The sequence below is a fragment of the Oncorhynchus nerka genome, linkage group LG24 (assembly GCF_034236695.1).
Source record: "Oncorhynchus nerka isolate Pitt River linkage group LG24, Oner_Uvic_2.0, whole genome shotgun sequence".
Taxonomy (NCBI): Eukaryota; Metazoa; Chordata; class Actinopteri; order Salmoniformes; family Salmonidae; genus Oncorhynchus; species Oncorhynchus nerka.
In genome coordinates, this window is record NC_088419.1 from 56,749,993 (window position 1) to 56,763,719 (window position 13,727).

Here is a 13,727-nt window from a genome sequence, read left to right on the forward strand (position 1 = left end):
ATATTGATCAAATTGATCACTAACCTTTGATATTCTTCATCAGATGACACTCCCGGGAAAACATGTTACACAATACATGTATGTTTTGTTCGATCAAGTTCATACTAATATCCAAAAACCTCAGTTTACATTTGGCTTTGCCTCCAAACATCCCGTGAATTTGCACAGAGCCACATCAAATCACAGAAATACTCATAATAAAAATTAATAAAAGATACAAGTGTTATTCACAGATTTAAATATATACTTCTCCTTAATGCAACCGCTGTGTCAAATAATTTTTTTACTTTACGGAAAAAGCAAACCATGCAAAGTCTGAGTACGGCGCTCAGAGACCAACACAACCCAAGAAGATATCCGCCATGAGTCAGAAATAGCATTATAAATATTCACTTACCTTTGATGATCTTCGTCAGAATGCACTCCCAGGAATCCCAGTTCCACAATATATGTTTGATTTGTTCCATAAAGTCCATCATTTCTGTCCAAATTCCTCCTTGTTCACACGTTCAGTACACAATCTAAACTCAAGACGCGCGGGCAGGTCCAGGCAAAAGTTCAGACGAAAAGTCATATTACAGTCCGTAGAAACATGTCAAAAGAAGTATAGAATCAATCTTTAGGATGTTTTTAACATAAATCTTCAATAATGTTCCAACCGGAGAATTCCTTTATCTGTAGAAAAGCACTGGAACAGAACTCGCTCTCACGTGAACGAGCGTCACGAGCTCAAAGCATTCTGCCAGACCTCTGACTCATTCCCCTGTCATTCGGCCCCTCTTCACAGTAGAAGCATCAGACAAGGTTCTAACGACTGTTGACATATAGTGGAAGCCTTAGGAAGTGCAACATGACCCATATCCCACTGTATCTTCAATAGCGAATGAGTTGAAAAATGACCAACCAGATTTCCCACTTCCTGGTTGGATTTTTTTCTCTGGTTTTTGCCTGCCATATGAGTTCTGTTATACTCACAGACATCATTCAAATAGTTTTAGAAACTTCAGAGTGTTTTCTATCCAAATCTACTAATAATATGCATATATTAGCAACTGGGACTGAGTAGCAGGCAGTTTACTCTGGGCACGCTTTTCATCCAAATGTGAAAATGTTGCCCCCTATCCATAACAAGTTAACATAAATCTGTGTGCAAAGAGTAGGCCAAGAGGAGAGCTCAGTCCATCCTCTTTTGGCTGGCTAGGCCAAAGTTCATCTAGAAATATATTTGACTTCTCTTCTATCTCTCCTCCCAGCGATCTGCCGTAACTCGTGCGGTGATGGCTTCTGTTCCAGACCCAACATGTGCACCTGCGGCAGTGGCCAGCTCTCCCCTAGCTGTGGGGCCGGAGCCGGAGCCGGAAGTGAGTCCTAACACCCTACATCCCCGAACCCCACTCCCAGCAACTCTCCAGCAACCACCCAAATACACCCCAACACCACCCAATACACCCCAACACCACCCATTACACCCAACACCACCCAATACAACCTAACACACACAATGGACCACCACAGCTATAGACACTCTACAGATCAGACATCCATGTCGGCACCACCAAATGTTCCATAACAATATCCCACTGGCCACAGACGACAATTCAACGTCATTTCATTAAAGTGACGTGGAAACAACATTGATCCAGTGTGTGCCCAGTGGGACTGTTCCCATTTGCCTAGTTAACTCTGTATATCCATGGCTTTGCCTGTCTGGCCAGACCTCCCCCAGAGGGCTATAACATGTCAGGGTAATGCTGCCTCAGAGACAGCGTGGCCTGGTTGACAGCCTCCAGCCGCTCCAGACTCAGCCTCCAAGTCAAAGGGTTTGAGAGGATTAATGCACATGCCTGGGGCTCCTAGCCTAGCCCACTAGGCTAGGAACAGTTTTACAGCACTTACTGAGTGTGTATAGCATGCTCACCTGTTTGGCTGGGTGGGGGCTGACTCGTCAATCACGCCTAGCCCTTTCAGGCCTCCGTACACACACACTGAGCATTGAGTGTGGGCCGGCCCATCTGGCCCTGAGGTGTGAAACAGGATCTACTCCACAGTCCACACACACTGGTCGAACGCCCCAGAGAGGCCAGACGCCAGCTTTACGTGCTGGGAAAACAGTTCCCAAAACCGGGGTCTGAGCGGCTAACGTCCCCCCATAGGCTGAACGTTGGAGACAGGCCTAGTGATGGGAAATGGTATGAAACAGTATGAAGTCATTTCCCTTAGCGAGAGAGAGAGAGGAGCTGGAGGCAGGAGCTTCCCATAGAGCTGTAGCGAACTGATTGTCACACTCACCGCTTCTGCTCTCTTACAGGGGATTTATGGCCTTTTTACACACCTACCTTACAGTATTGGGATTTTCCAGGTCTGGTGTTTGTTTTGTCCCGTTTTTTCTATTCTATTCTAATAATTTTATTGTTCCGTTTCGACCTTCTTGGCAAACGGGACAGAAATGTTGTAGTTCAACACTGTGAGTTGTGTCTATCATTAAAGACCGTTCTCTCTTTCTGGCCATCTGGAAGATTTAATGGGGTCAAGGGTCACGCAGGTTAATAACTGCTAAGATTAAACATGGCATAAATACACCCATCAGCCAGCTCTGGGAAATGACTGACAAAGCGGTTGCATCTTTCATACAGGTTTCATACAGGTCAGCGGTCTAGTGCCGGGGAGTTTCTGTCCAACAAAGCTATGTTTGATCCATCCTATAACGACCAGTAGACGCATTAAAACCTGGTCTGTCTAGATCAATCCTCCATATGTTCTGATACTGTAGGTTGAGCTGGGATTTCACTGGGGGTGTTCAGTTTTCACATGGTTCTCAGTGCATGAATTTAGTTGGACCACAGAAAGCTTTAGACACCTACTACAGTAATTTGCAGGCCGGTTTAAAGGCCCAATTTTTTATCTCAATATCGAATCATTTCTGGGTAACAATTAAGTACCTTACTGTCATTGTTTTTTTTTAGTAAAATGGTCAAAAATGTACAAAATTAGTTTCTTAGCAGAAGCTGGTCTATAGTGTGTGGCCTAATTGGAGGAGCCTAACGCACTGATTTGTAACCAGAAAACAAGCTGTTATTGGCATAGAATAGGAAAAATCTCTTTGTTAGTGGTCTATTAACTCATACTGCCTAGTGATGTCTTCAGGCGGTCCAAAACCCCACCCATGCAAAACAGGCAGAAATTTCAGGCAGACTTTTCAAACAGCTCTTACACTGAAAGGACATTATCATAACTCACAATTTAACAGTATTATTACAACCTCATAGTGTGGAAATATGTATAAAACACAGCAAATCACGTTTTTGAATGCATTTCCCCTTTAAGTGAGATGCAATACCGCTTTGGGTGACTCTACAGACTAATGTACTGCAGTTGACAAGCTTAAAACTAAATGGAGACCTGTTTTGAAGTACTGTCAATTTCCCTTCCCTTAATTACACCCGGTCTCTTGAAATGTAGTCATTGGTCAGGTTATTGATAGCACTTTTATGTCTCAGAGGCCACATCTGGAATGTAGAGGTCGGAACAACTTGGAAGAAATCAGCAGCATGTTTTTGGTCAAGCTCTTTATAAACTCAGAAAGACCCTGTCTTTCAAAGATAATTCGTAAAAATCCAAATAACTTCACAGATCTTCATTGTAAAGGGTTCAAACACTGTTTCCCATGCTTGTTCAATGAACCATAAACAATTAATGATCATGCACCTGTTAAACGGTCATTAAGACACTAACAGCATTCAGACGATAGGCAATTAAGGTCACAGTTATGAAAACTTAGGACACTAAAGAGGCCTTTACTGACTCTGAAAAACACCAAAAGAAAGATGCCCAGGGTCCCTGTTCTTCTGTGTGAATGTGCCTTAGGCATGCTGCAAGGAGGCATGAGGACTGCAGATCATGCCAGGGCAATAAATTGCAATGTCCGTACTGTGAGATGCCTGAGACAGGACGGACAGCTGATCATCTTCGCAGTGGCAGACCACGTGTAATAACAGCTGCACAGGATCGGTACATCCGAACATCACACCTGCAGGTACAGGATGGCAACAACAACTGCCCGAGTTACACCAGGAACGCACAATCCCTCCATCAGTGCTCAGACTGTCCGCAATAGGCTGAGAGAGGCTGGACTGAGGGCTTGTAGGCCTGTTGTAAGGCAGGTTCTCACCAGACATCACCGGCAACAACGTTGGGCACAAACCCACAGTTGCTGGACCAGACAGGACTGGCAAAAAGTACTCTTCACTGACAAGTCACGGTTTTGTCTCACCAGGGGTGATGGTCGGATTCTTGTTTATCGTCGAAGGAATGAGTGTTACACCGAGGCCTATACTCTGGAGCAGGATTGATTTGGAGGTGGAGGGTCCTTTATGGTCTGGGGCGGTGTGTCACAGCATCATCGGACTGAGCTTGTTGTCATTGCAGGCAATCTCAACGCTGTGCGTTACAGGGAAGACATCCTCCTCCCTCATGTGGTACCCTTCCTGCAGGCTCATCCTGACATGACCCTCCAGCATGGCAATGCCACCAGCCATACTGCTCGTTCTGTGCGTGATTTCCTGCAAGGCAGGAATGTCAGTGTTCTGCCATGGCCAGCGAAGAGCCCGGATCTCAATCCCATTGAGCATGTCTGGGACCTATTGGATTGGAGGGTGAGGGCTAGGGCCATTCCCCCCAGAAATGTCCAGGAACTTGCAGGTTCCTTGGTGGAAGAGTGGGGTAATATCTCACAGCAAGAACTGGCAAATCTGGTGCAGTCCATGAGGAGGAGAGGCACTGCAGTACTTAATGCACTGTTACCCCACTCTTAATGCACTGTTACCCCACTCTTAATGCACTGTTACTGTTGATTTTGACCCCCCCCCCTTTGTTCAGGGACACATTATTCAATTTCTGTGGAACTTGTTCAGTTTGTCTCAGTTGTTGAATCTTGTTATGCTCATACAAATATTGACACGTTATGTTTTCTGAAAATAAACTCAGTTGACAGTGAGAGGATGTACTTAGTTTATCCACGTACTATAGTTATATGGCTGTGTGTTCATGTCCAGGCATCGCATTTTTTGATCCTTTATTAAGGAAATCCTATTGAGATTACCCATCTCGTATTCAAGGGAGACCTGTTGATTATCATTATCTTTATGTGCATTTATTTAACCTTTATTTATTTAACTAGGCGAGTCAGTTACAATGAAGACCTCCTGCGGGGTTGGGGGCTGGGATTAAAAATAAATATAAATGCAATAAAAATATAGGACAAAACACACGTCACGACAAGAGAGACAACACAACAGTACATAAAGAGAGCACTTTGTTACGACATGGTTCCGGACAAATAAATGAATATAGGCAATATAAAGGACTATTGACCAATAGATCTGCGTTGCTGTGCCCAGGATCAGTCCAGTCATCTGGACCTCTTCCCATAACTATAATTACCCTCTAATGTCCGTGAACGCTACCTCAGAGTCCCTCGGAAACAGCTGTCAACTAACGGGGTCCATACAGGCTCAGCACAGCTCAACTCTGGGAAAGTGCTATTATATACCTGTAGATCTGTGACACAGACCGAAGAGCCCCAGAAAAAAAGCGTTGGCTTCCATTCTTGGAAATCCTAATCACTGCCACAAATTAATTTATTCTGGATTCCTAGCACAGATTAATCCACAGATTTAGCTCTGGCATAAAATGTTATTTCAATGGAGATTCTCCATTGAGCATGCTTTTTATTCCAGGACTAGGATTTAATCTGTATCCGGAAAACCAGCCCTATTTGATGTAACTTTACTAATCAGATGTGTTTACTGAAGTTCGTAACTGAAAGACAGAAATGTGAATCAGCCAAACTCACCAGACTACACTCTTTTCTTTTTCTCTTTTTTTTGAGGGTGGATCAGCTTAATATTGCGGAAAGATGTAATTGTCTGCATCATTTCCAATCCCCCATATTTTTGGGGTAAATATATATATCCATACACGCATGCATATATATACATACACATACCTATATAGACATACATACTTTTTAAAGAATATACCTTTATTATTATTCCCCGCAAACCCTTCCGCCGATCCCCCAATTGGAGTAAACTAATAAACACTTCTGCTTCTACCTTCAATCCATACATCTTATACACACTCTACAGACACAGTCTACTTTACAATAGTTCCCTCTTGTTTGTTCTTAGTCCTTCCTCTATTTCTGATGTCCATCCAGTTTGATTTCTATTTGTAACTATGCTATTTCACAAAAGCTCCGAACCTATATACATTCTACAGATCCCTTATGCCCTACATTGTTTATCTTGTTATTAGTCCCACCCTTCAGCTCCACTCAACCCCTCCCATCTGTCTCTCAACATCATCCATTTCGGATTTCTACTTTCCATATATTTTTCAACTGTGCTGTGATGCTTCACAAAATAATTCAACCTTCCTATTCTCATAGCTTCTACAGATTGTAAATTAAAAATAAACATTTTTGCTAAAATAATGTATTATATTATTGATTGATTGACTATGGCTTTTCTAATCACCCAGTATTGCTATCTGTAGTGTTAGTTCTAGGCAAATGTTGCAATTCTTCAGCCATTCCTGGACCTGTGACCAAAAATGAGCTACATATGGACAATACCTAAATAAATGATCTAATGACTCTGCCTCCTCACAGCAGAATCTGCAGAGCTGGGAAGATTGCATCCCCCATATATATAATATTCTATTAGGTGCAAGAATTTTGTATAGTAATTTATATTGAAAAATGTTAAGTTTTGAATCCGGCGTTTTGTGTATCAATTCATAAACCATGTGCCATGGAATGGGTACATCGAAAATCTCTTCCCAACTATTTTGCAATTTATATGGCACAGCTGTCAGTTTTTTGGTCCTTAAATGAAATTGGTATATGTTTTTATTTATCACACTTTTCTTTAACCATTTATGTTCTTTAATACAGGCCGACATACAAGTTCCTTACTTTTTTCCCCTTCTACTTGCCTCTTCCATTTTTGTGGTAATGCTGCAATTAATTGGTTGTAATTTTGGGTAGAGCAGACATTTCCATATGTCTGTGTTAGCTGCATGTGTGACATAACTCCACCAGTCCTCTTTATGATATCATTCACTAAATGTATACCTTTTTTAAACATTTCTTCGATAAATACAGTTTTTTTTAATCAATTAGTATATTTGAATTTAACCACAATATTTGTTGTACTATTTGTTCCGTCCTTTCAGGTGGATTAAACTGAAATTGCAACCAACTTTCTAAGGCTTGTTTAAAAAATAAAGATATTTTGGAGATTATTTCCTTTTCAAACAACCGAAAGTGAGCAGGTGTAATCTGAATAAAGGGGAAAAGGCCCTTCCTGAATATAGGATGAGACATTCGTACCAATTGACTAGAGAACCAGTTTGGATTTAAGTATAACTTTTGTATGACTGATGCCTTTAGTGAGAGGTCTAATGCTTTAATATTTAATCATTTCTGCCCACCGAATTCATATTCGTTATATAAATAGGCCCTTTTAATTTTATCTGGTTTGCCGTTCCAAATAAAATGGAATATGTTTTGTTCATATAATTTAAAAAGCAGGTCACTAGGTGTAGGCAAAACCATAGGCAAATAGGTCAACTGTGATATAACTAAGGAGTTAATCAGGGTGATTTTTCCACAAATAGACAGGTATTTTCCTTTCCATGGTAGCAAGATCTTATCTATTTTTGCTAACTTTCTATAAAAATTTATTGGAGTGAGATAATTTCTTTCCTTTGGAATTTGTATACCGAGTATGTCTACATCTCCGTCAGACCATTTAATTGGTAAACTACATGGTAATGTAAAATGTGCATTTTTTAGTGATCCAATACGTAATATGGTACATTTATCATAATTTTATTTTAATCCAGAGAGGATAGCAAAAGTATCTAGATCCTATAAGAGGCCGGGGAGAGACTCCAATTCTGGTTTTAAAAGAAAACATGAATCTTCAGCGTACAATGACACCTTAGTTTTTAGGCCACGAATTTCTAATCCCTTAATATTATTGTTTGATCTAATCTTTGCAGCTAACATTTCCATGGCAATAATAAACAGATATGCCGATAGTGGACAACCTTGTTTTACTCCTCTAGATAGTTTAAAACTTTCTGAGATGTAGCCATTATTTATTATTTTACACCTAGGGTTACGATACATAACCTTAACCATTTTATAAGAGATTCCCCAAAATTGAAATATTCTAGGCATTTATATATAAACTCCAGTCGTACTTTATCAAAAGCCTTTTCAAAATCAGCTATGAAAACCAGGCCTGGTGTCCCCGATATTTCATAGTGTTCTATTGTTTCCAGTACTTGTCTTATATTATCTCCAATGTATCGTCCATGTAAAAAACCTGTCTGATTAGGATAAATAATATCTGACAATACTTTTTAAATTCTGTGTGCCAAGCATTTTGCTAGGATTTTTGTATCACAACACTGAAGTGTAAGAGGTCTCCAATTTTTTATATATATATACTACACTAGACTACACTCTTACATAAGCCAAATTGATTTGAAATGACGATGAAAAACGTGATGCTGTGAATCGTTTCAGACACGGTTCATCAAAGTCTCAGCACCAGCCTGTGTATTTCACAGCATGACATCTCCATAGTGAACCTGACGTTGACATGTCACTGATCCCAGGAGCTGTGTATAAGCCAGTACAGAACAGAACACAGCCATAAAGTCCCTCAATGTTCCAACCCACTAGTTTACCTACCGTCAAAAAAAAACTCACAGATGTGGAGGATGCAGGCCGACCCACAGGGCAGCCACACAGAGGTGCATTGTGGTTCATGTTCTGTGGGACCCCAACCTCCTGCACGTGTGGCATTCTAGGCACCGGTCACAGGAATGTACCATCTCTCCTCATCTGGGGGTGGGGGTAGCTGGTCTAGCCAGTGAGATTATTCCCCCTTCCACCCCCTCTATTTCCACCAACCCCCCATTACAGAGAAAACACATGAACCCCTTCAACCCTAAACGTGCTGTAACACAAAAGTTCTGTAAACTGAGTCTACAGCCATGTCTGATGTTCTTCCAATCCCCCCCCTCGCCCCTCCCTTTGTGACCTATTTAGAACATTTTTTCTGGAACGGATGAGAGACATTTGAAAAATTGACGAATTCTCCCGATCTGAAACGTTTGCATGATTACGTCATGAAAAATTGTGGGGGGAAATTGTGTCCTCGCTAGTTGTTTTCCCCCTTGCAGTGCATCGAGGTTCGGCGCTGCAATCAGTCAATAGAGTCATTTTTCATGTTTCATTTCCCTGTTGGCCTGAGAGATTAGCCTGAATGCTGTGGTAGTTAAACGATATGGCCCACTGCCCTGGAGCTCTGAGTTGAGCTGAGGTTGAGTCTGGGGAGAAAAGATCGGTCTTCCCTCATGCCGTGCAGACCTGTACAGAAACTCATAAACCTCTTGTCCAAAGGCATTCACGCTAATCCATCACTAAGTGTCTGCACGAGACGCTAGCCAGACCTAGAGTCAGACTGGGCGTTAGCTAGGTTTGCTGTGCACAGTCAGTCAGAATGGTACTACTGGGTCATTTTACAGTAACTGGAAGTTCTAGAAAAACTGAATAGGCGAAGAAGGGGTCCAGGAAATCCAGTCATGCTGTATCCCCTCGCCACCTCATGAATCACAGCCTGTAGAGAAAGAGAGATGAATTACAGTAATTAAAGATGGCAGCAAGATAGAGAGATGAATTACAGTAATTAAAGATGGCAGCAAGATAGAGAGATGAATTACAGTAATTAAAGATGGCAGCAAGATAGAGAGATGAATTAAAGTAATTAAAGATGGCAGCAAGATAGAGATGAATTACAGTAATTAAAGATGGCAGCAAGATAGAGAGATGAATTACAGTAATTAAAGATGGCAGCAAGATAGAGAGATGAATTACAGTAATTAAAGATGGCAGCAAGATAGAGAGATGAATTACAGTAATTAAAGATGGCAGCAAGATAGAGAATGAGATGAATGAGAGTAATTAAAGATGGCAGCAACCTAGAGAAAGAGATGAATGACAGTAATTAAAGATGGTAGCGAGAGAGAGAGAGAGGGAGAAGGGTGTTCCAACTTCCAATCAACGGCTTGCATGGGCATCATGTACCGTTCTACCCAGGCTGAGTAGAAACATAGGCATCTGCCAGAATCAATTACTGTGGAAGTAGTCTCATGAAATGTTCTGCGTTTTTAGGGAGACTGACTAAGCCCTCTCATTTTACCACTCTGCTATGGGCTGGTCTCTGCTGTAGGCTGGCTGGTCTCAGCTGTAGGCTGGCTGGTCTCGGCTGTAGGCTGGCTGGTCTCTGCTGTAGGCTGGCTGGTCTCTGCTGTAGGCTGGCTGGTCTCTGCTGTAGGCTGGCTGGTCTCTGCTATCGGCTGGCTGGTCTCTGCTATCGGCTGGCTGGTCTCTGACAGATCTGGTTGGATAGAGCATCTCCCCACTTCCCCCCGAATATACTAAGTGTCTCTGTCTGTCTGTCTGTGGAAAGCTTGCTGCTTAGAGTTCTAAGAATGCTGCTCCGCCAGGATTGAAGCTTTCTGATCTCAGCACATTCCCATCTATAGGACACAGCTGGCTCAACTTATAGCCTCCACGGTCTGTTTGATTAAACTGCGGCCTGGGCCTTGTGTGGCAGTACAGTGCTCAACAATAGACTAATACAATTAGCTCTACACAAATACAGCCCAGACGTTTCTGTTGCAGTCGAGCGGGCTACAAAACTGTAATAGTGAAAAGTGAGTGTTGATATAGTTGAGTTAAACTAAAAGGTTGTCCAAATACCAGTATGTAAAAGACAGTCAGTACCCAAGTGTCACTACCAGGCATTGGACTAACTGTTAGTCATTGGCACAGGTCTGATACTAGATCCTTGTTACACAAATATGGAGTTGAACTGTAATGATGTTCCAAGTTAAACCGAGCACCTGAGGCGTTGAAGTTCCCTTTGGAGGTCATTGTGTGTGTGTGTGTTTGTGTGTGTGTGACCAGCTGGTTGAGTTGAGGTTCTTGGCTAGCAGTAGCAGTTCCCCGGCTGCGTCTGTTGACCCCTGTATGTGTCCCACAGTGCAGAGCTGTAATGTCCGGTGTATGAACGGAGGCAGCTGCCAAGAGGACTCCTGCTCCTGTCAGAAAGGCTACACCGGCAACCACTGTGGACAGCGTGAGTATCTACCTCACTTTGAACACCGCACTCCCCCGGCTATCGTGTGTGTGTTTTTCTGTCCGGCTGTATCAGAACCCTAACACGCCTCTTCCCCTCTCCTCTCTGTAGCTGTGTGTGAGAATGGTTGCCAGAATGGCGGGCGCTGCATTGGGCCCAACAGATGTGCCTGTGTCTACGGCTTCACTGGCCCGCAGTGCGAGAGAGGTAAGAGCCTCCCCAGTCATCCCACTTCACCCCTACTGTAAACCCACAGGTCTGCTCATAGACGGTTTACATTATCAACACAGGATCCTGGCTCATCCCATAAACCCTGTGTCTGCTCACAGGCTGGATATGTAGAGCGATTCAATGACTCTTGGAGGATAAATTGAAGTTGACAGAGGAATGTTTCTTGATATTTAGTGTTCACAACCAAAGTGTTTGAAGTGTATATAGGGATGGGCAACTCCAGTGTAGATCAGTGTTTCCCAACTCCGGTCCTCCAGTACCCCCAACAGCACACATTTTAGTTGTCGCACCCGTCAAAAAAACCCTGATTCAACTCAGGTGTGCGTGTCAGGGGCAACAACAGAAATCTGTGCTGTTGGGGGTAGTGGAGGAGCGGAGTTGGGAAACAGCGCTGTAGGACTATAACTGAAACACGTAGTTTTTTGAACACTAAAGAAGCCGCCTATCGACCTCCATTGGTTCTTTTAAGAGTTGATGAAAACCTCGAACAGAAAGAGACATTATCACAACAGTGCCTGGGACTCTGATGAGAGACGCCACACAATCATGTGGCGACACAGACTGCCCCCCCCCCCCCCCCCCTCGCGCTTTATCACAACACACCCACCAGTGCTGTGGAAGATAGTGAGCCAGGACCTTTAGAGGCTTTGATCTACTGCATATATGAACTTCATATCAGTCTAGACATAGTGTGACCGTAGTGTGACTGCATACAGTAAGTGCACACATACAGACACGGTGGGGGTCTGTCTCCCTGGACTTGACCATTGGCTGTAATCTGGTTGTCTAATTTTGTGGATAGTGGACTCCCTTCTGTGGAGGCTAAAGCTAAGATGAATGGTTAGGAAGAGGTAAGAGCCAAGAGGAGGGGCTATGTGTCACTGGGGAGTGTCTCAGTAGGGTCTGGATCAATGCCATTTCAATTCAGTCAATTCTGGAAGAGAGCTGCGATTCCAATTCATGAGTCAAAAGGTCCTCAGAAAAAGGGATCTGCGCTTGTCAATTAATGAATTGGATTTCAGCTCGTCCCCAAAATGTACCAACAGACTTGTCCCATAGTGGTCACAGACCTAGTATGGCCTCCAGCTATGACTCGACCCCTTCCCCTCACCTAACCCACCTCTCCCCTGACCTCCCCTTTCTCCTGGAAAACACAACGGGGGGGGGGGGGGGGCTCGCAGAAATCTGGCAATAAAAAATACGGTTCTTGCTCCACAATACGATTCTCGCTCCAGGAGTGGAGCGAGGGAGGGATGGAGGTAGAGGCAGGGGGTAAAAGTAAAAATGGATTCCCCAGCTGTGTACACAGAGCGAGGCGCGGCCAAACAAAAACAGTCTTGAGAGAAGGGAGACCACCGGACCCCCTCAGCCCTCCAGCAAACCTCCCACCGCCTCAATGTGTGTGCGCGTTTGTGCGCGTGCACTTGCGTGTGTGGCGCTGACCCGACCTCCTCACTGTGTCCGTTGAAGTCTGGGAGAGGCTGTAAAACTGTCCCTCAATAGCCTCCTCAATCATCCACATCTACCTAAAGAGAGATGTGCTTTAATTCTCACATAAGCCCAGGGCTTCCTTTTAACTCAGTGAGAATTAACATGTCATTATTACCAGAGATTTTACTACTCTGTCCTGTGAAGACGTCCAGCTAGATAAATCTTTGAATCTCCAAGGTTGCAATTAGTGGTTTATGAAGTGAGGTGTTACGGTAAAACCAAGCCCAGAGGTGCTTTGACAGTACATTACAGTTACAGTAGGTGTGGGTGTTTTCCTCTGTCGATGTACTGTCTATGAGTCACAGGGAAAGCTGCTGGTCTAATAGGTTTCTCTGTCAGGGTGAGGCGCAGAGGAGTGTGTGTGTGTGTCACTGACAGGCTAGTTAAGCATGAATTACAGTGGAGACTGACAGCCACTCGGGCCCCTCTCTAATCAGCTGAGTTTCCCACCATCCCCAGCCTCCTCCAGCCTGCAGCTGTCCATTCTGCAGCCTGGAGCACCAAGCCCTCTCATTACGAAGCAGCTGTATGAATGCGGCAATGGGGAGTTGTTCTGCTCACGTGTCCAGTGTATCTCGGCCCATTAACCAGGCTCAGGTCCAATAGTGAACAGTGTTACCCTTATGGGCCCACACAGTCAGCCCAGTCCAGCCCAGAGAGCTGGCCCATGATGACGTCAGGACGATGACGAGGGGATGGAAAGGGGGAAGTGTTGCTATTTCTGTCTCCATCATGTAATCTGTCAAAGGCTCCCCCAGTGGAAGGGAAGGGTGTGTCCTCGGG

The 13,727-nt window shown here is 43.7% G+C and overlaps 1 protein-coding gene across 2 annotated transcripts in view; it reads left to right on the top strand.

Annotated features, from left to right (window-relative positions):
* LOC115108728 (fibrillin-2-like) overlaps positions 1 to 13,727 on the top strand; it is a 97,102-nt gene that overhangs the window by 10,957 nt on the left and 72,418 nt on the right. For both annotated transcript variants that reach the window (XM_065008987.1, XM_065008986.1), the window contains exons 4-6: positions 1,254 to 1,361; positions 11,127 to 11,222; positions 11,334 to 11,429. In XM_065008987.1, coding sequence (XP_064865059.1) covers positions 1,254 to 1,361; positions 11,127 to 11,222; positions 11,334 to 11,429 — 300 coding nt within the window. The remainder of the gene's footprint in view (positions 1 to 1,253; positions 1,362 to 11,126; positions 11,223 to 11,333; positions 11,430 to 13,727) is intronic.